This window comes from Netta rufina (genome assembly GCF_964035555.1).
Source record: "Netta rufina genome assembly, chromosome: 16".
Classification (NCBI taxonomy): Eukaryota; Metazoa; Chordata; class Aves; order Anseriformes; family Anatidae; genus Netta; species Netta rufina.
In genome coordinates, this window is record NC_140140.1 from 4062326 (window position 1) to 4089969 (window position 27644).

The 27644-nt window shown below is 55.2% G+C and overlaps 1 protein-coding gene across 1 annotated transcript; it reads right to left on the reverse strand.

The window, feature by feature from the left end:
* Positions 1-397: 397 nt before the first annotated feature.
* On the reverse strand, positions 398-27340 carry MYH7B (myosin heavy chain 7B). Its single transcript, XM_084296789.1, has 42 exons — positions 27229-27340; positions 26310-26413; positions 24303-24446; positions 24042-24198; positions 23859-23886; positions 22648-22744; positions 21745-21768; positions 20315-20407; positions 19470-19533; positions 19250-19348; positions 18320-18423; positions 17611-17749; positions 16643-16761; positions 15963-16112; positions 15460-15630; positions 14572-14751; positions 14355-14487; positions 13785-13861; positions 12077-12164; positions 11499-11616; positions 10775-10898; positions 10138-10274; positions 9471-9726; positions 8682-8924; positions 8122-8298; positions 7623-7768; positions 6952-7042; positions 5956-6345; positions 5418-5544; positions 4878-4996; positions 4452-4648; positions 3935-4284; positions 3229-3353; positions 2853-2968; positions 2515-2707; positions 2226-2429; positions 2015-2140; positions 1685-1855; positions 1357-1461; positions 913-1008; positions 638-781; positions 398-519 (listed from the first exon to the last, which is right to left on the reverse strand). The coding sequence occupies exons 1-42, from the start codon at positions 27323-27325 to the stop codon at positions 511-513; spliced, it is 5832 nt and encodes a 1943-aa protein (XP_084152915.1). The 5' UTR covers positions 27326-27340; the 3' UTR covers positions 398-510.
* Positions 27341-27644: the final 304 nt, after the last annotated feature.

Sequence of the window (27644 nt, forward strand, 5' to 3'; positions counted from 1 at the left end):
TTTTAAAGAAACAAGTGGAGCTGTCTTTCTTTGTAGTCTCTTTGCCTAAGCCATCATTGACCTGTCTCTGCCCTGCGGGATTGTGTTTTACATTCTGCCTGGGAGTAATGGGTTTAATAAGGTCTGTTTTGCCTTCTGCCCCCATGCCCCTACCCTTGTTTTGTCCCTTGGCTCTGGCCCTTCCTAGCTGAGAGTGGGCTGGAAAGTTTTGATGTGAGCAATGTGGGGGGGCTCTTCCTACTTTCCCTGAAGCCCAGAGCAAACCAGCACAGTAGAGCAGGGCCTAGGGTGGCCTGTGTCCCTTCTGCCCCTGCCTGGCTGTGAAGCGCGTTCCCCAAAAACCCCAGCTCGCTGCAGCAGCCCCAGTACCCATCACAGACACAAAGGAGCCGCTCCTGGCAGAGCTACGTTTATTCACGCAGAGCAAAGCTGGCGGTGGCTGTTGCAGCCATTGGCCTCCGAGGTGCCGCGGGTGGCTGGGGACAGGCAGGGCAGGCAGCCCGGCTCCTGCTACTCGTGCTGGTGGAAAACAGGAGCGTGTTGGCAGCGCTGTGCAGCCCCCTCCCAAACAGGAGGGTGTTGGCAGCGCTGTGCAGCTCCCCTGGCTGCCCTGGGGGGCTGCAGGGCCGAGCCTTACCTTGGAGGTGAGCGTGATCGCCTCCCTGGTGCGGGCGCGCAGCTTGTTGACCTGCGTCTCGGCGATGTCGGCCCGCTCCTCGGCATCATCCAGCTCGTGCTGCACCTTGCGGTACTTCACCAGGTTGGAGTTGGCTTGCTGCTCCTGGGGGCCGCGGACGGGGTGAGGGGGGTGTAGGGTGGGCTTCCCACACCACCCCCAGTGCCAGGCCTCCCAGGCAGCCCCCGGGAAGGCTGGCACTGCCCGAGGAGAGCCGAGCAGGGACGAGCACTTACCGCCTCCTCGAACTGGCGCTTGTAGCTCTTGACCTTGCTCTGCAGCTTGTCAATCAGGTCCTGCATCCGTGTCAGGTTCTTCCGGTCTTCTTCAGTCTGCAAGTGCCCCCGACCCAGTCAGCAGGACCCCAGTGGTGGTGCGAGACCCCTCAGCCCTGCTCAGGCTGCAGCTGCCCCAGTGCCAGCAGTCCCAGAGGTTCCGGGGCCCTTTGCAGCTACCAACCCCGCGCCATGTGGGCCGACCCCCTTGTGTCCCACCCTCAGCCAAGGAGGTGCCACCAAAGGGGCAGAGGGACACAGAACTGGGGGGATGCTGGACGAAGCCTGGCCCCTTGCCCTGCAGGCCCCAGCACCAAGCCCAGGTGCTGGGCTGGGGGTTTTGGCTAACGTCAGGGGCAGAGAAAGGGAGGAGCGGGGCCCGAGCTGTACCCTCTGCTGCCGTACCTGGTAGGTCAGCTCCTTGATCCGCCGCTCGTACTTGCGAATGCCCTTCTGGGCTTCAGCCATCTTCTTCTGCTCCATGTCCAGCTCTCCCTCCAGCTCACGCACCTGCGGGAGGCAGAGGCCAGCTCACGAGCTGCTCCCCAGGCAGGGGCACCCAGTGCCAGCCCCAGCCAAGGCCACGCCGCGTTCCCAGCTGCAGCTGAGGCTGAGCCACCCCAGGCTTACCAGTCCCTGGGGTCTGCCCCTCACGGCACAGCAGGAGGGACGGGGCAGTTCTGGGGCCCTGCAACACCCACTGTCACCTGGGGGCTGCCCCCTGCCTCCTTACCCTGGCCTCCAGCTTCTGGATCTGCTTCTTGCCCCCCTTGAGAGCAATCTGCTCCGCTTCGTCCAGGCGCATCTGCAGGTCCTTGATGGTCTGCTCCATGTTCTTCTTCATCCGCTCCAGGTGTGCACTTGTGTCCTGCTCCTTCTTCAGCTCCTCTGCCATCATGGCAGCCTGCAAGGCCAGTGCACAGACATCACCCTGAGGCTGGGCAGCCCTGCCAGACACAGGGACTCCATGGAGGAGCTCCGAGACCCTCCCCTCTCCTCCCACCCCCCCAGCCCTATGAAGGTGCTGGGCACCCTTGCGCCACCATCCCCACCCCGCTCTCACATCCGTGATGGCCTTCTTCGCCTTCTCCTCGGCGTTGCGGCACTCCTGCACGGCGTCCTCCACCTCGCTGCTCAGCTGGGAGATGTCGGTCTCCAGCTTCTTCTTTTGGTTGATCAGCCCCGTGTTCTGCGGGCAGAGACGGGCAGTGCCATGAGGACCAGCCGTGCCGGACGGGCTCCTGGCTCTCGGGGGGCGGTGGGCAGCCCCTCACCTGTGAGTGCAGCAGGTTGACCCTCTCGGTGGCCTCCAGCAGCTCCTGCTCCGCCAGCTTCCTGCTCCTCTCAGCCTGCTCCAGCGCCGCCCGCAGCTCCTCCACCTCCGCCAGCAGCAGGTTGTTGCGGCGCTCCAGGGCAGCCGCCTGCTCCTTCAGGTCGTCGTTTTGGCGCTGGGTGTCGTCCAGCTCGATTTGCAGGTCCTGTGGGGCAGCGTGGGGTCAGTGGGGACGCGGGGAGGGGGTGACAGGGGTGGCCCCAAGGCCAGCAGCAGCCCCTCTGCCCAACCTTGATCTGGGCCTGCAGCTGGCGGCCCAGTTTCTGGAACTCGGCGGCCTGGCGGTTGGCGTGGCTCAGCTGGATCTCCATCTCGTTCAGGTCTCCCTCCATCTTCTTCCTCAGCCGGACAGCCTCGTTCTTGGCCCGGGCCTCAGCATCCAGCGTGGCCTGCATGGAGTCCATGGCCCGCTGGTGGTTGCGCCTGCAGGAGGGACAAAGCATCAGCCCCCTCTGCGTGGGGACACCTGGCCTGGGGCAGCCACGGCCAGAGGTATTTGTCCCATCATGGCCATGGTGCCTGCTCTGCCCCGCAGCGATGGCCCAGCCTGTCCCCTCTCCGCACACACCTCAGGTTCTCGAACTCCTCGTCCTTCTCTGCCAGCTTCCTGTCCACGTCAGCCTTGATCTGGTTCAGCTCCAGCTGGATGCGCAGCGTCTTGCTCTCCTCGTGCTCCAGGGCTCCCTGCAGACAGCAGCAGCTGGGGGAGGGGGCCCTTGGGGAAGTTCTCCGGCCACCCCAGCCCAGAGCTGCGGGGAGCCACCCCAGTGCCTTGCTGAGGTTGTACAGCCCCCATGAGCAGGACCCGGGGTGCTCAGGACTGTCACAGCATCAGAGAGCTGCAAGTTGCTGCTCCAGCACCACCCCACTGGCACTGCAGGGTGGGTCAGGGGCTCTCAGAAGCAGCAGGCACCTGTGAGCATCGGTGGGAAGCACAGACCCACCTCGGCCTCCTCCAGCGCTGCCTGGATATCGCTCTTCTCGTTCTCCAGGGCTTTCTTCAGCTTCTCCAGCTCGTGGATGGTTTTGCCACTCATACTGATCTGGTCAGTCAGATCAGCGATTTCCTCTGGCAGGAGCAGAAGGTCTTTGGTCAGGAGCAAGTCCACAGGGCCAGCCCCACGCAGGATTTCCCTATCCCCCCACCCAGGCTGGGCCTACGTCCCCCCAGCCCCTCTGGGAGCATCAGTCTGGGTGCTGAGGTTGTGCCTGGGGAATGGGCATCAGCCCCTTTGCTGGGCTCTCCTGCACTCCCCTGCAGCCAGGGTGAAGGAGAGGAAGAGAAAGGGCACAGGAGAGGTGTGAGGAGCCAGGGACACCCACTTGTCAAAGAGCAGTGACACGCCATGGCCCTCCTCTAAGCAAAACACACACCATGTGGAAACAACAGTCAGATGTCACTGTCCATCTGCACAGTGTCCCCATGAAGAGGACAGGCCCTGTGCTTGTTTCCTGGAGGGATGCAGTGCCTCACAGCCCAGCCTGAAGGAAATGGGCCACTTGAGGCTTAGCACCAAGGGCTGTTCCCTGCCCAGAAGGACGCCCATCCCACCACACGTCTGTCTCTGGGCTGAGGACATGGGAGCCACAGGCTGCCCGTGCCAGCAGGGCCCCAGGGAGCCTGAGGGGAGAGCCTTAGCCCAGCCCTACCCTGCAGGTTCTTGTTCTCCCTCTTGAGGGTCTCCAGGTTGTCCAGAGACTCCTCGTAGGCATTCTTGAGCTTGAAGAGCTCCGTGCTCAGGCTGCGCGATTCCTTCTGTGACGCCTCCAGCTCTGCCTGGGTCTCCTCGTACTTCTGCTTCCACTCAGCCAGGATCCTGTCAAAGTTGCGCTGCTTCTTGTCCAGGGCAGCGCAGGCAGAGTTGGCTCGCTCCAGGTCCACCGAGAGGTCCTCAATCTCTGTCTGCAGCCTGTGCTTGGTCTTCTCCAGCGAGGAGCACTTGGCGTGGGCAGCCTCCACCGCCTCCTCCGCTTCCTGCAGCCGGATGGCCAGCTTCTTCCTGCAGCCAGCAGCAAGGGGTGAAGGCCCCCAGCCCAAACGCCAGCCCACCCTACTGGCTGTTTGGGAAGGCCATGGGCTGCCCAAACAGCCTCAGATCTGGGAAAGATCCATCCCTGAATGGAAACCTGTCACCTGTAAGGAACCTACTCCTGGCGTGAGACTTACTTGGCTTCCTCCAACTCCTCCGTCCTCTGGATGGCATCTGTCTCGTACTTGGTTCTCCACTGAGCCACCTCTGCATTGGCCTTGGACAAGTTCCTCTGGAGCTCGCTCTTGGCCTCCACCTCCTCCTCATACTGCTCCCGCAGCAGGTCGCAGTCGTGGCGGGAGGCTTGCAGGGCATGGGCCAGGGCGTTCTTGCTCTGAGGAAGGGACAGCTCATGAGTGGAGCAGCTCCTGGACGTGCTGGGGTGCAGGGGTGGACTGGGGCAGCAGGGGAGGACGTTGTTTTCCCAAGGCTAGGGGCTTGTGCGTGTACTGAGTGTCCCACCTCGTCAGCACCAGAAGCTGGCCTACTGTCACACGTGTCCCATCCCCTGACATCTGTGTCACTTGGAGCCACTCAGATCAGCCGTGCCCCAGCAGCCTCACCTTGGTCTCCTCCTCTAGCTGCCTCTTGAGCTCCTCGATGTTCTGTGTGAACGAGGTCTTGCCGCGGCTCAGCTGGTTGATGAACGACTCCTTCTCCTCCAGCAGCCGACTCAGCTCCCCTGGGTTCAGACAGAGCCAAACAGCCACGTTGGGGCCGAGCACCCAGGCATGAGCCCGCACACAGCCTGTGGCCTTCAGCTGTGTGGAGACCTCCAGCCCCCCGCTGTATCCCCAGTCAGGCAAGCTGGGGCCCACGGGCAGAGGCGTCCCTCAGCAGCTAAAGATGAAGCAAGACAGCCAGGAACCCTTCCTTCCGATGCCGGACATCACAGAACGTCCCTCCCAGCACCAGCTGATCAGCATCACTGCAGAAATCCCCTCCCTTGCCAAGCCACACGGCACCTGCAAGGCCTGGCCAGAGGCACAGCATGGACACACGGACACCCCACCCCCTCCCCGCCAGACGGAGCTCCCCCTGATATCTGCAGTTTCCTGACTCGGATGCCCCAGCGCAGGAGCAGCCACACGGCCCCCACCTACCGTTCTCTGTCTGCAGCCTGCCACGCTGCGTGCTCACATCGGTCAGCTGTCGCTGCAGCTCGTCCACTTTGGACTTGGCTTCGCTCAGCTGGTCCTCGTAGGTGCGGCACAGCTTCTCGGCGTTGGCCTGCGTGCACCAAGCAAGGCCCACGTGAGACCCAGCTCTGCCCCGAGGGGCTCAGTGACTGCATCCCCCTCGGACCTCGCTGCCCTGCTCAGCAAATCCCACGTGCACACGATGCAGAGGAGCCTGGCAGAGCTCTCGCGTCTCTGCAGTCACTCTCACAAGCAGAGTCTTCCCCACATCCTCCAGACTTGAGGAGGACAAGCAAAGCATCCTGCAAGCACTGCCACAGTGGCATCAGGACAAGCTATACTTGTCCTGATGAGGACAAGAGGGCCATGGCCACGACAAAGAGGACAACAGCCCAAGGGCATGGCCGTGCAGAACACACTGCAGCAAGCTGCACGGACGCCGGAGTCACAGCTACCTGTTCACAAGGGAGATGAAGCTGCCCTGCGCAGAGCTGGAACCCACCTTGTTCTTGGTGAGGTATTCGATGTTGGATGACAGGTCGTCCACCTCCATCTTCATCTCGCTCTTCTCCTTCTCCAGCTTCTGCTTGACGCGCTGCAGGTTGTCGATCTGCTCGCTCAGCTCCGCCACGCTGTCTGCGTGCTTCTTCCGCAGGGCGGCCGCCGTGGACTCATGCTGCAGCGTCGCCTCCTCCAGGTCCCTGCGCAGCTTCAGGAATTCTGCTTCCCGCTTCTTGTTCATCTCCAGCTGTGCAGCCGTTGCTCCGCCGGCCTCCTCCAGGCGCTCGCTCAGCTCCTCCAGCTCCCGGGACACTTCTGCCCGCTGCTTCTCCACCTTGGCCCTAGCAGCACGCTCAGCCTCCAGCTCCTCCTCCAGCTCCTCAATGCGGGCCTGGCAGAGACAGGATGAGGCAGATGCTCCGAGCACCAGCTGAAGGTCCAGCATCTTTGCTCCCCACAACGGAGCAAGGCATCTCCTCTGATGCTGGGGAGCAGCAAGACACTGGCCTAGAGCAAATTCTTGGGCTGCTTTGGGATTCTCAGAGGCCCAGTGCCCCCTGGTAGCCTACTTCACTGAGCTTCTGCTCTCCTCTGTACCCTGCCATCAGCATCCAGGCTGATGTTAGCTTCCCATCACTGAGAAGCCTCCATGCCTGAATCTGAGCATCTGTCTCTGCTAGAAAGAAACCCAACATACTGGATTTGGTCTGGAGAGCTTGGGGACTGTGTTTACGATCTTAGCCTGGATAAAGAGCTACACCCCAGAAGCTGTTCCTCATGCTGGTGTTCACCTCATGAGTTCATTCTTCAATCTCTCTGACCACCACATTTAGAGTGAGGGCTTTCCTTCAATTAACATTGCCAGCTTTTTCACAGTCCCACTGCTGAAGAGATGTCCCCATGCTCAGAGAGGAACCAGCCCGTGCAGATTCCCCCCTCACATTCTGTCTGATGAGAATTCAGGACTCCTGGGCTGTGAGAACACTTCCCACCATACCTGGAGCTCCTTGATCTTCTTCTGCAGCTGGGCCTCAATCACTTGCTGATCTTCAATCCTCGAATTCAGCTGACTCATTTCAAAGTCTTTCCTGTAGGGAGAGAAGGCAGAGCCTCTGGTCAGACAAGCACTGTCCCACCAAGACCCTCCAGGTCCTGAAGCCAGAGGAAGATTGTTCCTTGCACTGAGACACCCAGATCCAGAGTCAAAACAAACAAACCCACACAGGAAAGTGCTCGCTGGGGTGAAGAGCAGCGCATGGACTGCTCTGAAGAAGGCTTGGAACGGCCGTGCTGGCAGACAGCCTGGCTCTGAGGTTTTCCCTGGGATCCCCCTCGGTACTGTTCTATAGTTCCCCAGCTAGAACTGGCCATGAGGTCCCAGCTCTGCATTAGGATCCTGCCAGACAAGTTTGTACAGAGGACAAGCTATAGCACCATGATCTGTTCATCTGTGCAGCTGAGTTCCTCAGGAGAGCAATTCCCATGCTCTCCTGCTTAGTGCCTGGAAAAACTCTCTGCTTAGTGCCTGGAAAAACTAAGCCCATTTGCTTGGACTGCTCCACGCCACATCCCAGCACGCCCTGCAGAGAGCACGTGTCCGCTGGGTTTAGCAGCAGGCACTGGCCTGGCAGGGTAAGAACACAGCCCCAGTACTTGTCACTCACTCACTTTTTGAGTTTCTCCTCCAGTTGCTGTTTGTCATTCTCCAGATCCATTATGGACTCCTGTGTCAACTTCAGGTCTCCTTCAAGCTTCCTCTTAGCTCTTTCCAGGTCCATGCGGATTTTCTTTTCTTGTTCGAGGGAGCTTTCCAGCTGGAGAATGAAGGGAGACAGGCTAGGGAGGGAAAGGACCCCTGGAAGCCACTGACCTTCCCCTTGTCCATTGCTGTGGGAACTTCACCCAGCCCTGAGAGCCACAGCTGTTTCCCAGTTAGACTCCAGTTCCATGCCCTCAGCCCAGGACCCATGGACTACATGGGGTCCTCTGGACCACCTCGTGGTTCAGGGGAAGTTTGGCCATGGGGTTATTTATCACCTGGCCATATTCAACAGGGATCTGATAATGATCACACATTCCAGATCCCACTCAGAGGCAGCCTCTGTGCTCTCCTGGAGATGTGTGACTCAAACCTTTCCCACATCACTGTCACTGGCCCATGACTCACATCGTCCACTTGCTGTTCCAGTTTGACTTTGGCTTTGGTCAGCGTGTTGACCTTGTCTTCCTCAGCCTGCAAGTCATCCAGGGCCTGCTGGTGTGCCTCCTGCAGTGCTTTCTTCTCTTTCGTCAGCTTGGCAATGATCTCATCCAGGGCAGCCATCTCTTCAATCAGGTTTTTAACCTAGATCAATGAAGTCACAAACTGAGTGCATCTTCTCTGAGACAAGCGATGCAAAGCCAGTCCAGCAGCCTGGCCCATGGAGGGCAGGAGTTCACGTTCAGCAGCAGCTCGGCACCTCAGCAGCAGCCAGCTCCTCTCCACTTGGCCAGGCTTCTGCCCAAACCCCAAGTCATTTGCCAATGCACAGAACCGTTTGCTCATTTGCTCCCGTGCAATAAGGCAGGACACTGGAGGGTTTCGGCCTCTCCCACATATTTTTGCCCTCTGCCCAGCCTCACCGCCCTCACGCCAGCAGCCTCGTCCCCAGGGATTCTCTTTTGTGCCCCCACAAGCACTGAGGCCCCTTGGCAATGAGGCTGTTCTCTGCAGAAAGGGCTACTGACCTTGTTCTCCGTGGCATGCTTCTCCTTCTCCACCTTGGCCAGTGTGATCTCCAAGTCATCGATGTCTTTCTTGAGCTCTGCACACTCGTCCTCCAGCTTGCGCTTCTTGGCAGTGAGGTCTGAGTTCATCTCCTCCTCGTCCTCCAGACGCTCCGTAAGCTCCTTCACCTTGGCCTCCAGCTGGATCTTGGACTTGATCAGCAGGTCGCAGCGCTCCTCCGCATCCGCCAGGTTGTCTTGCTCCTAAGACAGGCAAAGGAGAGCAGGTGCTCACCCGCTGCCCCAGGAGCACACCGGCAGGATCAGCCACACCGCCCTGGCTATGGGTCAAGCTCTCCTTGTGGAAGGGGCAGAGCAAACTCGAGGTGTTCAGGTGTATCAGGAGATCCATGCCGGACCGTGGGACAACAACTAACACTGACTGGGGTTAGTTATCTAATGGCAACCAAATCTTTCCAGAAGCAGGAGACGCTGGCCTGACACTTTGTGACACAAAAATGCCACCAATTAGCCACAACTGAGAGAGCAAACATTCCCATCCCTCCCACCTCTACATGACAACATCACCCTTTCCAAAGCCAGGGAACCACGAATTCCCATAAGACAGCAAGTCTTGATGTAGCTTCAGGTTTCCACTGAGACCAATGCTGCACTTCAAACAGATTGTGGCAACGAGTGGGCCTCAGAACTGCAAGAGGCTGAAGGAGGGATCTGGTGCTCTCTGCTCCTTTGCCCACCCAAGGACCCTGCACATTCTGTGTGCTGCCAGGCACACGGTGAGGCACTCACTGCTTGCAGCTGCAGAGCCAGGTCATTCTTCTCCTGGATCATGGAGACCTGCTTCTCTTCCAGCTCCTTCCTCTTAGCCTCTGACTTCTCCAGAGCCTCCTTCAGCTTCTGGAACTCCTCCTTGAGGTTGGACATTTCCTTCTCAGTCTGGGCAGACTTGAGTAAAGGCTTGATCTTGAAAAACAGCTTCATCCAGGACCAGTTCTTAACAGCATTGAAGGCCCGGATGTTCCACTGGATAGTGTAGAGGGCTTCTCTGCAGGGATACAAGCACAGCATCGTCATCGTGTAGATTCCCATCCTCACTGCAGCAGACCCCTAGCTTTGGCAGGATTTTGGAGATGGTTTTGTTCCCCACCAAGTGGCAGAGAGCTGCATAAATGGCACACTGTCAGCACACTGTAGTGGCCTCGGTGGGATGAGTGGTGTGGCCTGGCTGCCACTTCTCCATCTGCATCTCACTGAATCCTTCCAGTGAAAACCAAATTTCCCCAGCCCAGATACAGCAACTGGTGACTGTCCCTGTCGGGCCTGTGCTGGACCCTGCAGGTCCGCCTCCATCCCTTCCATTCCCACCCACAGGCAAGACCCACAAACCAAACCCACTGAAACACAGAGGGAACAAGAAGAGGTGCTCACAAAGCTCTGCCTCCTCCCAAAACTCTACCTCCTGCTGATGATCTTCTGATACTCAATGCGCATGAGGTGCCCGCGGATCCTGGCCTGCAGCATGGTCAGGATCTTGGCCAGACGCTCATCTCGCATCTCTTCCAGCAAGCCCAGCAAACCAGCCTTGAAAAACACCTGCAGGCAAGGGCATGAGAACAGAGTCAATGGCACAGAGGACAGAGCTCAGGGGTGACGTGACCTGTCAGACAGGGCTACAAAACATGGCCCGAAGCAGGGATACACGGAGCAGAAGGAACATGCCCTGCATGGGCAGGCACCCACGCTCAGTACTGGTTGAAGATTCACCCACACAGGACACAGAAACAGCCAGGCACCAGATCTCCTGGCCCCGTGCCCTTCCCCTCACGTCGCCCAGCAGGGACTGGCCACTGTGTTGGATGATACAAGCTCAGGCAGCAGTGACCTTCTGCTCAGACCTGTTTCTGCCCAGCCTGCTTCTCCCCCTGCCCTCCTCAGTCCCTTCAGGGGCCACACTCAGCCCACAGAGCACCCAGAGCTTCAGCAGAGCTGTGGTCAGGCAGAGAGCAGGCTGGGCAGTGACAGCGAGCTGGGGTTGCAGAGAGACAGGAGCCACAAGGTCTCCCTCTCAAGGACCAGCAGTTGCCCGACCTCACCTTGGTGTGACCAAACTTGTACTGGGAGTGATCCAGCTCCAGGGAGCTCAGCAGTTTCTCTGTGGCCTTCCTGCTGTCCACGAACTTGTCATCTGGAATGGCTGCTGGGTTCAGGATACGGTAGCTGCAGGCACAGAGCAGAGGGACGGCATGCAAGAGAACCCCAGCACAGAGCTGACAGCTCTGTCACTGTCCCTGTACCCAGGCCATGCCAGTTCCCCTGGGAGCTGTCACTGCAGCATGTGCTGGGGCTCCAGCTGAAGCACGGGCTTTACTGCAGAGCAGAGCCCAGGGATCCCAGCCAGAACTGAGTCCCTGTACCCAAGGGGGGCTCTGCAGGAGGAGGTCGCTGGCCTCACCTGGCCTGGGCCAGATGCAGCCCAAGCAGGGTGGATGGAGTCGGGCTGGGCGATGACAAGGATCCCAAGTGCAAAGGGAAATCAGAACCAGGATCAGAGGTCCTGAGCCTGGCCACCATCCACCCGCATCAGCCCTGCATGCAGCATCTTAAAACTCAGCAACCCTGCTGTCTCATCAGGCCAGGCATCAAACTACCCCTGACTGGCTCCCCAGAGCCACCAGCAGAGCTGTCCTGAGCTGCCCACACCCTGTGCTGGTGGCTCACAGCAGCCGGGCACGAGCTGAGAGGCAAATCAGAGCCACAGCAGCCTGCTTCCCCCCAGAACACGTGCTGGCAGCTGGCGAGGGGAGAGGAGGCAATTACCGCTGCTTGAAGTCTGCGTAGAGGATCCTGTTGGGGAATCCCTTGCGGCAGATGCGGATACCTTCCAGGACACCGTTACAGCGCAGCTGGTGCAGCACCAGGAAGGCATCCATGGCACCTAGGGGGGAGAGCAGGGATGGAGCAGGGGCTCAGCCCAAGCAGATGGGGAAGTGCAGCTGCAGCACGGGCCGGAGCTCTGCAAACAGCCTCTGTTTTTGAGCAGGGGTGTTAACCTGTCTATGATGAGCACTGGTGCTGCAGCCCAGGCCCCAAAAGATGGAATTTGGTCTGAAAGATTCATCTATGCCTGGTGCCAGACAGGCACAAGACAGCCCAACTGCCAGCGCAGAGCCCAGCTGGGAGCCTGGCAAAACTCTTGTTCCCCAGTAAAAGAGACTGGCAAAGGGCACGGTGGTTTCCACACAGACTTGGGGCCAGGGCTCAGCAGCAGCAGAACTGCTGCGAGGAAAGGTTTGGGGAGCTGGTGGGTGCAGGAGCTGGGCAGGACACCCTGCCAGCTGCTGTGCAGGGCTGTCACCTGAGGGAGCTGCCAGGCCGCTCTCTTGTGCCGTGCCTACCTGGGGTCTTTGTCTCATTGGGGATGATGCAGCGGACAAAATGGGGCTGAGTGGAGCGCAGGTTGGTCATCAGCTTGTTAAGATTCTCCTGTAGGGCAGACATGGGGGATGAGGCATGAGGTGATGCCTCTGCCCCTACAACACTTCTCTCCAGCACATTCCCCCCACGGGCAGGAGAGAGCAGACCCTGTGAGCCCCTTACCACCGCTCACAGGAGAGGAGGGATTTCCTCCTGCTTCGCTGCTCTCAGTGCTGCTCTGCTACCCGGACATCCCCCGCCCCACAGCAGCACCACTTCTGCCAGGCTGGTGCAGCAGCAGAGAGGACTGGGCTGGCAGCCGTGCCGATAGGCACCTGCTGGTTTTGCTCTGCCAGAGAGGAGCCAGATGCTTCACCAGTATTTGTAAGTAAAATTTGGCTACAGGGAAGAGCCAGGAACACAGGACTGAGACCAGTTCTGGCATACGCCTCTGCTGGTGCCCACCAGCCCTCCCTTCAGCACCCTGCAAGCCCAGTGCTGGCATCCACACTGCTTGCAGCCCCCATCTCATTGTGTTTTCCCTGTACCCCACAGTGCTGCCCATGCCCTTTGGCTGTGACCGGGCCCTGCCAAGCCAGCCTGGGCCTTCTGCATCCTGCCAGCCAGCTTTGTCCCAGGTCTGGCTCATGGGGGTTGCTCTGTGAATGTCTGCTTCAAGGCCTGTGTGCCCTGCCTGGACTGTGGGATTGGGTCTTTGGGATTAGAGCCCTGCAGAGCACCATCATGGGCCCTGAATCCTGGGATGACTCCTGGCTCTACGTTTTCTTGCAGAAAAGACACCTGCATCTCTGGTCTTTCCAGGCTGCCTTTCCCTCCTCAGAGGCTCAGCCTGTCCAGGACCAGCTCTGGAAAGCCTCAGTGTGGGGCAACTTCTCACCACAGACACCTTCCCCAAGGTCTGTGACTTGTCCAGAACAAAGAAAATCACGTTTCCCTGCACAGGGCTGGGTCAGGGACCTTGCCCTCAGGAAACTCCTTGGCTACCAGGGCTGTCAGTGGTCCTATCAGAAATGCTGCCCTCTTTGAACCATAAAGTTTTCACAGCAGGACTCAACTTTGGGCTCACAGATACCCCTGAGCTGTTTTTCAGTTGCTTAAGCTCTGGGGTGGACAAATAACTCCTGTTCTGAGCATGGAATCAGGGGTGTGAGCTATCCTGAGCTGTCACATGGCTCCCCCTGAACAGCAGAACAGAGAGCCGCCTGCTCAGAGACCCGTAAGATGCTCCTCCATTTTCTTCTGCCCAAAGGCTGGCCTTCCCGCCGACAAGAATGAGGAGAGAAGTAGCACAGACTTAAAGTGATGTTCATGTAATACATTATCTAAACATCACTACAAGTCTTAACTGCCGCTCTCTCAAAGGCGAAGGAGCTGCCGGGCAGCACAGGCATCACGCGGGCAGCAGCAGCACCAGCCCCAGCCTCGTGTCCTTCCCTAGCAGCACGGGGACAGGGCCTCTGCCAGGACCAGAGCCAACCTTTGCCAGGGGCAAGAAGATATTCAGGAGCTTTTGCCTAGCCAAGACAACTCTCTGGAGGCCTTGGGGTTCTTCAAGGCCCAGGAGTTGGTGTGTAAGATACCCTGGAGTCTTGGAAGGGAAGTGGGATTGATACTGGGATGCTCTGAACACGCTTCCCTCGTGGGTTTGGATGAGGGCCGGGCTCTTACCTTGTGTAGCTGGGACACTGTTTGGAAGGAAGCTGCCTTCTTACGTTTCTCCTTGGTCCCCGGTTTGTGAGGTTCCTCTGTAGGGTTGAGATATTGATTAATTACATGACCAAACATGCAATTAATGACAAATAATGACTTGTCAGCTTGCTTTGGAGGACTCAGGAGCACCTCCAAGCAAACCTGCAATGAAAATGTCAGTGAAATGCCCACAGCCCCTGCTCTCTGTAAAGTGGAGATGGTAGCGTCACACTGCAGAGCAAAGCCTTGGACTGCCAAAAGTTCCTCCCACAGCACCCAGCTCTGGGTAACAGGGCTGCCCTTCACACAACCCATGTTACCTCTGGCAGGGCCACCAGGACAGCACTGCACAGGCTCAGCCTGGTCCTGCCCACCCGCCTGAAGCCCCTAGGCCAGCACTGCTCCTCCAGAGCTGATGTGGGTCTTGCCTTTGCCCAGCCTGCTAGGTGCAGGAATGCTGCACCCACAGCTGGGGGTGTGCATGATAGGGCTTTGCTGTAAAAGGAGGGAGGGAGGATCAGCTAGAAGGAAGATGAAGTTGTTCCTCACCTGAAGTGGAGCCCACATAGTTCTCGTAAAGGGAGGCCAGGAGCTTGTTTTGGGATTTTTGAAAGACGGACACCACTGTCTCATTCAGGGGGTCCTTGTTTTTGTCCAGCCACCCAATGATGTTGTAGGGCACCTGTCAGAAAATGAGAGAGGCAAAGGTAAGCACAGCTGTGCAGGAGGAGTGCGAGTGCTGCCGAAGAGCTGACAAGGGACGTACCACACCAGCATAGTGCACCAGCTCAAAGTGGGCCTCGTATTTCCGCTTCTTATCCGGACGGGGCTTCTGGAAGTTGGGTGATTTCCCAATGTGGTTGTCGTAGAGCTTAGCTTTGAACGACATGTCAGAGGCTTTTGGGAACATGCACTCCTCTTCGAGGATGGACAGGATTCCCAGTGGCTGCAGGAAAAAGGTGGTATAAAGAGGTCTGAGTTCAGTGTTGTCAGGTGCCATCCCCAGTACAGGGGATTCTCTGTGCTCCTGGGCAAGGCGAGGCAAGGTCTGACCCGGGAGGTCCTGTCCTCATTCAGACAAATAGTGCAGGACATCTACCATGGGGCAAGCTCTCACTGCTCCTCTGGTGTACCTCAGGCTGCATGGTCTGCTGCCATTTTCCAGCCCGTCAGAGTGAGACTGGCCAGGCCTGCAAGACATGGGTCTTGCCCAGATCCATTCTATTGCAGGGGAGGCCCTCTCCTGTATCCTAGCAGGTGTGCCCCTTTCCAAAAAAAGGTGGGTTTCCTCCATAAAAGGTTTCCAAAATTTAATACAAGCTTCTCTGAATCAGTAAACACCCCAATAAGAAGCAATGAGGGTGGGGAAAAGGGGGCAGAGATCACTGTTCTCTGGAGGAAAAGGCCCCTCCAGGCTCACCAGTGAGTAGGAACGGAATTGCCATGGTTTTACAACACCAAAATTTGTCTCAAAAAGGGCCTAATGAGCTGCAGGTTCGATTATAAATGCAGGCAAAGCAAAGTTGTGCACTTGCTACTGACTGGGAGAGGGACTTGCTTCATTTTTGGTAGCAGAGCACCTCTCACTGTTTCAGCCTTTGCAAACAAGCTGCCTACCAGAAATACCAATTTTGTGGCCTGGCTCATGCTTTACCTTCTCGATCAGGTCGATGCAAGCCTGCAGGTCCAGGCCAAAGTCAATGAAGACCCATTCAATGCCTTCCTTCTTGTATTCTTCTTGCTCCAGAACAAACATGTGGTGGTTGAAGAATTGCTGCAACTTCTCGTTGGTGAAGTTGATGCACAGCTGCTCAAAGCTGTTGAACTGCAAGAACAAAACCAACCTGCTTCAGCAGGAGAAGCTCCAGAGGTGAATGGAGTCATTGTTCTGCTTTGTCTGGGTGTGAAGAGCAATCTGTGCTAGGATCAGCTGGATTGCTACGTGAACAAGTAGCCAGGAGCTCACTGGAGATGGGCCCACAGCAATGTTAGAACAGTAGTAGTGAGCTACTTGTTTATTCTAGACAAATGAATTCATGCAAGAGCTCTTTTTGTTATCAAGGCCAACGGTTTCCTGGAGGAAAGCTGTCGGACACTAGGGGACCTAGCTGTGTCATTACCACATTCCCCTGATTGCAGAGGGCCTACAGAACTCACATCAAAGATCTCGAAGCCTGCAATGTCCAGTACTCCGATGAAGAACTGTCTGGCCAGCTTGGTGTCTAGGGTCTTGTTGATCCGAGTCACCAACCACTTGAACATACGATCGTAGGTGGCTTTAGCCAGGGCTCCCACAGCATAGACAACCTGCCGAGGCAAACAGACACAAGGTCAAGAGCACTAATGCTTCTCCCTGATTTTGTAGGGAGTAGGCTGCAGAAGAGAGCTCCATCCGTGCCAGGTCTAGATTCCTAACTGTGATGTGGCCAACAGGATGCATTTTTGCTGCATTTAAGTTTCCCACAAGATCAGTGATTCAGATGAGATTTCTGTCAGAGCTGAACTCTTCATGGGACTGGGACTGACTCTGAAGCAGATCCACAGAATTTGGATTTCTTCTGGCTGTGATCCAGCCCACATTGCAAAGACACTGAACTGAAACTCCAGCCCTGGTTAACACCCAAAATTTTCTGCCAGCCCTGCCACCAATTTTTCTAGCTACTAAAAGCCAGTAACTGTAGACACATTTTGTTATGGTGCTCTGGAGTCTCTTCCCAAGCCCAAGAGAGTGAACTGAAGCACGATGCACCCTGTACAGAAAACATTACACAACAGACCTGACCACAGAGGAGACACATACCGGTATGAGCAGGGAGCCTGTGTCCTGGCACACCCACCTGTTCCACATTCTGACCTTTGGTCACGTATTCATTGCCCACTTTCACACGAGGATGGAGCAACCCCTTGATGAGGTCAGCTGAGCTGATTCCCATGAGGTAGGCAGCTTTGTCAGCACCTGAAAACCAATTGGAAGGCATGAGGAAGCCAGCAAGTAAGCCACGAAAAAAATATATATTACCAGGTCTTCTGCTGATCAACACTAACTATATCATTTTATCCACTTGCTGCATAGTCTGCTCCAGTCTCTGTATTGTGATTTCCTGCTTTGGGTATCATATTTTACTTTTAAAGTCTGGACCTCCTGCCTGAGAAGTCAGAGTTTGTTGGAGATAGCCTTAATAGACCTGCTGCCCCCAGTATGGTTTCCAGTCTTCTTGATCTGTGAATCTCTACGCATTTTCCTGTGGGAGCTTGGATTCCCATGCGGAAAATTTCAACTGATCAGATGAAAAGGGATTTTCTTGCTTATCTTTCATAGACTCTTTATAGTAGATTGTAGCAAGAAAAACAGCTCTGTAGGGAAATAATTTCTACTAGATCACAATCTTCTTTAATTACCAGGTAGCAGCAGAATCCTGTGTTCACATTTCTGGTGAGCAAGGGCATGAGAACACTGAACAAGGTGAAGTACTGGCAGGTTTCTTGATGTCTGTCACAACTCTGTGATGGGCTGTGGCTGAGACAGGTCTGATGCAAATGAGAACATCTACTTCTTGCAAGAGTCTGTCCCCCAAAATGCCTGCTTATAGACAAACCCCTCTGTGTACCCAAAGTAAGTCCTAAGACCTACTGCTAGGGATCTGACTGCTAACGATTGTGATCATGGACCTTCACAGACCAGGCCAGGGGTGTTATCACAGTCTGCTCTCAGAGAGTTTTGCATGTAAAGGCCACACTGGGTGTCAGGTATCATGGAGAAGAAACAAACAAACAAACAAACAACAACAACAAAAAAAAAACCTACTTTCAGTGCCGTCAGCCTCTGCCTGCTCCTCCCGCTGCTTTTGCTTGAACTTCATGTTGCCAAAGTGCATGATGGCGCCCACTATTTTATAGGAGCCGTACTTCTCGTCATTGCTGAAGCCCAAGATATCCATGGCATGCTGAGGAGAGACAAAGCAGCATAAACAGGACAAAGTCATGGATCTGAGATGAGGTTTGGTGCTCCTACTGCCTCATAAGGTGCTCTCCCTCTCCTGAGGCTCTACTGGCTGAGTAGGGCAGGATGCTCTAGTTGGTGGGCACCTAGCTGAGTAATCCTGCTCCACAGGATTTCAAATGTGAGTTCAACTTTCCCAAGATCCATCTGAAAGCAAAAAGACCAGCCTAGCATCCACAGCTAGGTTTTCTGAGTTGAGGTCTAGGGACCGTATTTCTCATTTTCTCATGGGAGCTCTGTGAAGTGCTTCTGCACTACAGCCGCTTCTTACTGCAGAGACCTCCTGTCCCTTCTGTGCCTGGAAGAGGCTGTTCACGGGGGATCAGTCACCCTGCCATTTATTGTAGGCTCACAGCACATGCAGAGCAACTGCCAATGAACCAGAAGGAGCCCACAGCTAATTTAGAGAAGGACAGAGAAAAGCCAGGACATGTCCTTATGAGTGTGGTTGTGAGGCCGTGCCCTCCCTAAGGCCCCCACTTCTGGTTCTGTGGCATGAAGGAAGCGCACGTACATCTGTCGCCATGAGTTCCTCGCCATCATCCAGGTTGTCCACGGTTGTTACGCCCTGAGAGCAGAAGTGGTAGTCGTAGGGGTTGAGGGAGAGCAGCAGCATATCTGTAGGGGAGGAGACATGCAGGGGGTGAGGCCAGACTGAGATGAAGCTGGGTAAAAGAGGGGTAACACTGGATGTAGATGAAGAGGTGAGGCCACAGTGGCCTCAACTAGATGGCACCAACCAGTGGGACAATCTCTGCACGCCCAGGCAGGCCCTCATATGGGTCAATCCCTTCTGTGATGTTCCTCCTGGTTGCTATCTTGGGAGATGGCTTGGCGGTAGACTGATTTAGAAGTGGCCATCCATGCCCTTGTGACCACCAGATAAGATTACTGCTCAGCACAGCTCTCCAGAACTACCTAATAAGGTATCGTAGTGGAGCCAGCAGCGGGCTCAAGAGCCTGCAGCCAAAAGGCTGACCACCCCAGGGCGTCGTGCCAGCCATCCTTCTGCAGTGGACAAAGGTTTCCTGTGCACTCTGTGCAACCTGGCACCTGGAGGGCAGGGCTGCCCAGAGCACGAGAGTGGCCCCAGGGCAAATTCAGGGTCAGCTGAGACTGTCCTGGGGAATACATTTAGGATATGTCTGCCCTGCTCCCAGACAGTTGCAGAAAGGGCTTTAATTTTCAGACTGAAGTGACTGGTTTCTCAGTCTGTGAAGATAAAGGAGGCCAGAGTAGACAAAATCTTTAAATCCCTTCTACCATGAATTGTCCAACAACCCTACAGTCTTGCACAGCCATCAAAGCATTTGAGGGCCATACCTGTATGGTGAGCTGGGTTTGCTCAGATCTGCGGAGAGCAGGACCCTGACAACATTGCTCTTTCTGGCTGTTTTCAAGCTGCCACACTGTAAAGGCTACGCTGCAACTTTTGCTGCCTTACCTTGCAGCTCTGGTTTCTTCCCAGAGAGGATCTGGTAGTAGATGTGGTAGCTTCGCTCTTTGGGTTGCTGGAAAATCACTCTTGATTTTTCCAGAAGATCTAGAAGCAAATAGGGCAGAGGGGTTAAAGGAGGGCTTGCTTTTCCCTGGAGCTGACCAAGCATCAGCAGAAATAGTGAGAAAGAAATCCCTCCCCGCTGCAGCTGGCACGTGTTACTCACAGATGTCGATGTCTGCAGAGGCCAGCTTCCCTGAGGGGCCAAAATGGATGCGGATGAACTTGCCCTGAAAAACGTTTACAAGGAGGTAAGCACTGGGCTTGGCTACACAGGCACGATTCCAGGCAGCTCCTAGAAACCTCAGATAGCTACAGGACACTGGTAATTCCCCACTTCTTAGGTTTCTGCTGATGCCAGGCAAATAACTGTGCTCAGTGAGGGATAGGTTGGTGAAGTTCTCTTGTGTGTAATGTGCTGAGGGTCAGTCAGTATTGCCTAGGTCTTTAAACACTGGGTAGGCAGAAATTCCACTCACAGCAGATAAATCCCTGTCCTCAGGCCTGTTCCTCCCGCGGGGCAGTATGACACTGAGCCTGTCCACAGCCTCCTGTTCATCATGTGCTGGGCAACCTCAGCCCCTGAGCCCCTCGTTTCCTCTCAAGGCACACAAACAGCCATCAAAGCCACCTGTGGTCAATGAGCTCCACATCCCAGTGCAGACCCAGGCTGGGCTTAGCAAAAGGGCTGATCCTGCTTGGAAGTGGCATGCCTGTCTGCCTCAACTGCAGCACTCCAAGCTGTGCTTTCTGGCCCCTCAGCTTTGGACTTGTAAGGGACTTGACTGCAGCCCCAGGCTGTGATGCAGGCGATTCACACTGACCACACCACCCACTGCGCTGATTTAGCCAGCAGTAGCCTGGCCCTAGCAGACCAACCCCACTAGAGGAAGAGCTAGGTGTCTGCTCTGCAGCTAGATACTCCACTGAACAAAAGCACAAATACCACAGATGATGCATTCAGTTACATAAATGCTGCACATCAGCACCCCGTCTTCCTCCGACACTTACAAAACGCGAGGAGTTGTCATTTCTTATGGTTTTGGCATTGCCAAAAGCTTCCATAGCTGGGTTAGCCTCAATGATTTGATCTTCGAGGGTTCCCTGGAAAACAAAACCAAAGGTTGTGTCAGCTCCCGCCCAGCTGGAGGGGATCTGTCACCAATGTTGCAGGGAAAGGGAGCATGAGGCTCCTTGTCCTGTCTGCATGCTATGCTCATTAATTGTCTTTAGAGCCTGCTGCTTCTGAGGCCTCTCCTTTTCTCATGAGGGGATGCAGCTGGATTTAGGGGCAGAAGAGCTGGACTTTGCAGTGAAGTTCTCTCTGAGATTCTCCTTGCCTAAACTCGCCTCTCTGCACAAGGTCCTTAGCCCCTTTCCTGGGCTGCTGCAATGTGCAAACCAAGAGCAAGCACACATTGCCACCACAACAGTCTGAAGCATTTCAGGCTCTTTGTCAGGCATTTCCCCTTCCACCAAACCAAAGTCTTGGAGAGTTCCAGTCACAGCAAATTGCAAGTAAGCAGATGCAGAAAAGAAGCTTGACTCCCTGTGCTAACAAAATGCACAGCAGGGCCACAGCGTGATGGGGACACATTGCAGGTCCCAGCTGGTGTCATCTTCTGAACTCTCTGGAGCTCTTTGGAGAAAACCCCAAGATTTATGTCCCCATAACCTTGTTTTTCTATTCATGTTTCATACACATAGTTCAAAGAGACAGAGACAGTCACCACCTAACACAGACAAAGCAGGAGAAGAATTAGAAGAGAGAGAGAGACTCCTGCCAAGCCACATGAAGGACAGTGGGGTCTGACTACAGCAGCAGAGTTTGGTAGCACTGGCACTTGCAGGATTTGTCAGGAAAGAGCCTTTCAGTGCCCGCTCCCTGACACCATGACAGCTCACAGCACCTTCCTGCTGGAGGTGAAACACCAGCTCTGGGCTTCCAAGGCTGGGGCCATGACTGGTCCCCACCTCTGCAGCTCCAGGCATTTAAAGGGCAAAAGAGACAGGGAGCTGTTGTGAATCACAGCTTTACTAGCAGACTCTATCCTGTCTCTTGGATATCCTTTGATCTATTCAAATCTAATCTCATCAAAAATTGCCTGCGAGATGCCAGGGGGGCTGCCCCATGGGCTGCCCCAGAACCACAGTCTCAGTCCTCCAACTAGCTGGCTCTTAGTAATGGTTTTCCTGAGCCTCACATATTAACAAGCGTCTCCCACCCAACAGGGCATGAAGGCAGCTGACTATGTGCATCAGCTAAAGCCACCCCTCAGTGCTGGACGGAGAAGCTGGGGGCCAAGGGCACTGAACTGAGCTGCTGAAATGGCTGAGCCAGGACTGCTGCCCCACATTGGCACTCCCCGCTGTCCTGCTGGAGCTCTGGTGCAGCTGAACTCTGCCCCCAGCGTTAAAGATTAAGAGTCCATAACACTTACCCCAGTTTTAGTGGCAAGAGTTGCCTAGAGAAAAGAAAGAAAATTGTCTTTAGAATCTGGAAAAGCCAAGCAAGAGCCACAAGAAGCATGGTCAGAAAAGCAGGACACGGCCACTTAGTGTCAAAAACGGTCCAAGAAAAAATGGGAGGATTAAATTTTTTAAGATATGCCAAAAACTTGTTAAATAGATTAGCTCAAGAAAATGAGGAAATGCATCAAAAAGCAAGAAGAGTTAAATCCAAACCCAAAGAAGAGTAAAGAAAATAATGCTGAAGTATGGCTTATCTGATACCTAAAGCAGCCAGTTTGCTTCTGTAAGGGGAAAGCAGGCTGGAGCCTCAACATGTCAAGAAGAAATAAGCAATTGCAAGAGCAGCTCAAAAATAACCAGCACCAAAGAAATGCAAGAATCAAAACAAAAGCAAGAAAAGCACAAGGTAGAAAAGGGTCAAGATGAACAAAAGAGAAAAATAAAAAGGAGAAAAGGACGAAAAGCAAGGCTTAAAAGAGACAAGGTGGGTAATGGCAGCTTTACTCCATTTCTTTAATGGTCCTTAAGAAGATCTGTGGCGTGTGGAAGAAGGAAGAGAAGATGAAGAGGGCATCTAACGCACCTCTTCCAGGCTGCTCAGTCTGAGCAGCCACTTAAAAAAACATCCATTCCCCCTTGAGCAAGATTGTTTCAAGCCTTGCTTGTTCAAAAGTCAGGGAAAAGCCAAGCCCTGGGTGGGTCAGACCAAAACACGCTTCCAAATGCAAAAAGTTGGGGGAAGAAAAAAAAAAAAAAAAAGTAAAAAGAAGAAAGAGGGAAGGGGAAAAAAAGGAAAAAGAAAGGAAAAAAAAAAAAAAAAAAAAAAAGAAAGGAATAAAACAGCAAGAATTTCTTTCAAAAGAGGGTCTTACTAATTTCTTGCCCGGTGTGTCGCCCAAGGCTGCGACAATGGCAAAGTACTGAATGACCCGCTTGGTGTTTACAGTCTTACCAGCACCAGATTCTCCGCTTAGAGTAACAGAAATACACAGATCAAGGACATGAGGCAAAGAACAGGCAAAAAAAAACTTCAAACAGAGACCCTGCCAACCTGCCGGGGCTGCCCAGCCACCCCACGCATCATGCTAGGTAGGAGAAGAGGAGCACCAGGGAGAGACGGGGCTACCAACTTGCCATCCTGGGCAGCAGTTTTCGAGGCGAGGGCGAACGTGGTGTCCTTTGGGCCCCCGCAGAGGCAAGCAAAACCCTGCTCCGCGTCCTCCGGAGCAAACCCACCGCCAACCTGGGCTTTGCCTGCCTCTGCTGCGGGGCCGCACGCAGCCGGCTGTCAGGGGGTGCCAGCAGACACCGAGGCGGTGCCGAGCTTTGTCTGGCGGGCACGAAGCCCTCGCCCCGGGGTTTCAGCTGTCCCGGATCAGCGCGGGGCCGTGTGCTGGCTGGTTTCAGCACGCCCCACTTTGTTGGGGGAGCTTGGAGACGGCCAGGGTGCTGCAGCGGGGCTGATCTTGCCCAGGCAGTGCCCACACAGGGGCTGATGAGCGTAGGGCCTGGCTGGCTGGCCGGCTGCACAGGCCCGCTGAGCTCATCCCTATAGATAGCCGCTCCCCTATTGTAATCCCAGATGACAAAGAGCGGGGGGAGCTGGGGAGCGCAGCGCCGCAGGACCAGAGCCAAGCATCTCTCCTCAGCCCCTGCGTTACCTAATTAGGCTATGGCCGAGGCTAAAAATGTCCGTGGCTCCTGGCAGCGGCCGGGGGTCCTTTAGAGTCCTTTATATAGCCCTTATCTATATGTCACTTGAAATTAACCTGGCCTGCATCCTCCCACATCACCCGCCACCCCTCCGCCTGCCGATGCTGCCATCTCCCCCCTGGCCTCAGCCTCCATCTCCGCCCGCCATGGTCCAGGGACGGGCACCGGTGGGCGGCCGGGGAGCCCGGTGGCAGCTGTCGGGGTGCGGGGCAGCCTGGCACTGTCACCTGGCGTGGGACGGGCTGACAGCTGCCGGGGTGGGGGTGCGAGGGGCTGGGGGCCCTGCTGAGGCAGGGGGTGCTGCTGGTGAGGGCAGCCGGATGGCGGCTGGGGGTGAGATGGGGGGCGGGAGGCGCAGGGAGAGACTTACGTGATGAGCATGGACTGGTTCTCTCGGTCTGCAAGGGAAGGAGCAGGCAGTCAGTGGGGATGCCTGAAGGTTTTGCCCACTCCACCATTTTCACCCCGTCAGGGCTGGTGACAGTGCCCCCCACCTCATCCCTCAGCCTCCCCCTATCCCCATGGCCGCCATGGTGCCCGGCGGGCCCCTTACTGCGCAGCATGTCGTTGTAGGCGTTGTCAGCGATGGAGTAGATGTGAGGGGGGGCCTCAGAGCGCCGCTTCCCCTTGTAGGCCGCCACCACGGGCGCGGTGTAGACGGGCAGCCACTTGTAGGGGTTGATGGTGACGCAGAAGAGCCCCGAGTAGGTCTGCGGGCAGGAAGGGGGCGGCTGAGGCGCAGGGGAGCCCCGGCACCCCTTCCCCTCATGGTGGGGTGAGGGTGGCGGGGTCCCCCCGGGCGGCGGCGGCTTACGTAGATCATCCAGTGGGAGTAGCGGCGCTTGAGGTTGTAGAGCACGGAGGCCTCGTTGAGGTGCGTCAGCATGGCCATGTCCTCAATCATGTCAAACTTGGGGGGGTTCATGGGCTGCACCTCGTCCTCCTTCACCACCCGTGTCTGCCACAGCAAGGATGGGGGCGTTGGGGCTGGCTCCAGGGCACCCTCTTCCCCAGTCCAACGGGCTGCCCTCCGTTTTGGGGTGGCAGGGTGGTGGCACCCCAGGCTGGGAGGAGCAGCCCCAAACCTGTCCCTCCCCAGGGACACAGCTGAGGAGGGCTCCAAGCCTGGGGACACCAAGATGCCACCCCCCAACCTCCAACCCTTCATTGCCCCAGCTCCCCCATGGAGACATTCCCCTGCAGGTGCCACCTCCTTCTGCCCTCCCAGAGGTGCCACCGGGATGGCCACACACGGGACAGGGGAAATGGCACTGCACTGGCCCCGCAAGGTGCTCAGCACCCCTCAGCCCACCAGAGGGGTCTCTGGTTATTTGGGCAAACAGCTGAAACGAGACCCCACCACTTCTAGCTGGGTCTATTTAATCCCGTAAATCCAAGCCCTGGGGAACTATCGCCTTACATATCTGGATGGAAGGCGCTGGATTTAGCAAACAGGCTTGTTAGTGCATGTGAAACAATATCTTTCAAAGAGATTCTTTTTTTTTTTTCAGGTATTGAGCATGTGATGTTAAAAGGTGTTAGCTGTTAAAAGCCAGAAAGTGAATAGAAGAACGAGGGTGGAGTTTCTCTCTTGAAACTGTTTCTGTTGGAACCCTGGATCCAGTGGACGCAGGTATAGCTTGTATAGCTTGAGATTTTGCAAATCCATGACAAATTTAAAAAATAGTTTCAAGAGCGAACGGCAAAAAGGGTTTGGAAACTTTTTTGTTCGCATAATCTGAAGATCTCGAACCAGAGCATTTTAAACAGGAAAATAAACCTTTCAAACTGACACCCTCCTCCACTGTAAATTATCTTTCATGGAGGGAAAATTTCATGGAGGAAGAAAAATTTCCCCAATTTCAGACAAAAATCTTTTTAAAACCTTTACACTTTTCATAGGCAATTGCATACACTTCAATTGGGCAGACATGAGCACTTCTCAGTGTCATTAAGACTAGACAAGAAATAAAAACATCGACGTCTATCATTTACTGCCGGGCCAGCACCTTGTTCTTTTCCCCATTTTACACCAGTGCAAGTCTCTGCACAGCAGCAGCGCTGCATGGGCATGTAACTCCCACAGCCAAGAAGGGAATATTAATTAAGCCCATTTGTGGCTATTCATAATGGATGTTATCTGGAGAAATACCAGCTGACGGCTGCCTGCTTCGCCTTCCCCCCACTGCTGCGGAGCTGGAGCTGCACTGCCCCAGCCTGCCGGCCTCAGCCCTGCTCCCCAGGGCAGCGGTGGGAGCAGCCACTGGGCTGCGGGAGGGAGCACAGGGCTCAGAATCAGCCCCTCAGTGCCCAACACCACCCTAGTATTTGGCAAAGAACAAATCTTCAGTCATGTTCATGCAGCGAGTGGCACGGTGATGGCCCCCGTACAGTTGTTCTTTGCTTGTACCCCCAACACCGCTGTCTCTGCTGCAAATTCAGGCTAAAACAAGCAGGACTTGGCTCCTTACCTCTGGTTTCAACCTTCAAGGTTGGCAAAGCAACAGTTCAGCAGCACAAGGGGCTGTGCTGGAGTCGGCCCGCTGTCCCGTCCACCCATCTCACCCGGTAAATCGGGTTCGAAAGCAGCCCCTCGGCGGGGGGATGCTGAACGGTTGGCATGCTCAGAAAGTCGTTGTCCTATATGTGCCGACACGGCGGTGTGACAAACAGCACGGCCAGCCCTCAGGGGACAACTGACTGCTGAGCATGGATGGGCTCTCAGGGAGAGCCTGGCTAGGTCCAGACGTGATCTTGTCACGCGTATCCCCCCTCTGCACACACTTGCTGGCTCTCGGAAAAGGAAAGGTATTTTGCTTACTTGCTTATCTTTGGTTTCCACAGTGACTTTGCCACCGGAGCTTTCTTTGATTTCCACTTCAATGTAAGCTTCTTTCTCATCTGGGATCCAAGCACGCTTCTTTCCTAGAGGGGGGAAGAAGGAAAGGAAAGGAAAGGAAAGGAAAGGAAAGGAAAGGAAAGGAAAGGAAAGGAAAGGAAAGGAAAGGAAAGGAAAGGAAAGGAAAGGAAAGGAAAGGAAAGGAAAGGAAAGGAAAGGAAAGGAAAGGAAAGGAAAGGAAAAGGAAAGGAAAGGAAAGGAAAGGAAAGGAAAGGAAAGGAAAGGAAAGGAAAGGAAAGGAAAAATATTGAAAGTGTCAACTGAAAGCTGCATCAATGCAGTCTGATAACATGGCAGGACAGTGATTATTCCTTCCTACACTCTTGGTCATAGGAGTGGGGATTTATTTGCCTTTTCCATGTTTGGCAGCTGTTTAATTTGCCTGGATCAACTTTTGGTGTGACAGAAGTCTGCTGCTTCCCATGTGCTTGCAGTCAAACTCTAACAAAAAAGAAAGGTGAGAGGAAGCAAAAACAAAACCAAAAAAACCCTCTCCTGGTTTGTAGTGCCCAGAAGTGTGGGATAGAGCGGGTTGCCTCAGAGCAAGCTCTGCACACCTCCAAAATGAAATGGAGCTGGAGAAGGCTTTGCCACCTCCAGTCCCTCAGCCCATCTTCCCCAGCCCTTCTGCCCTTCAGGGCCAGGGGAAATGATGGGCCAACTCCTCCTGCACCTCAGAAGAGAAGGGGACAGTCAGAAACCTTCTGAGATCCTCCAGGGTGCTGGGGGCAATTCTGCAGCACCTGCAACACCCTGAGAAACAGCCCTGGGGAAGGGATGGGGACAATCTCCAAGGAGAGCCACGGCCATCGGTTCCCTGGGGCTGTGCCTTGGGGCTTACCATCAAATGGGATTGTCTGAAGCTTCAGCTGCTCTGTGTAGCTTTTCCGGAGGTATTCAGCAGCCTCCCCAAACTCGCTCATGTCCAGCATAGACATCTTGCCTGGTTGAAGGAGGACTTGCCGACAGCGAAGGAAGAGTGAACAACACCTGAATGCTGAGAAGAGGGAAGGGGCAAGAAGTCAGTGCACAGAGAAGGCATCCACCGCTGGGCTGCTAACCCAGAGGAACAGTCACCAAAAGTCCTTTTAATTTTAGAGAGTGAGAGAAGACAGCGACAACAATACTAGCTAATAATAACCTTAATAACAACACAATCACCAAACACTTCTCCTGCTGCTGCTATCAGTCTCACACTACAAGTCCCAGCTATGTGAGCCTGCATCGCCCTGGTATCAAAATCATTCACATTTAGGG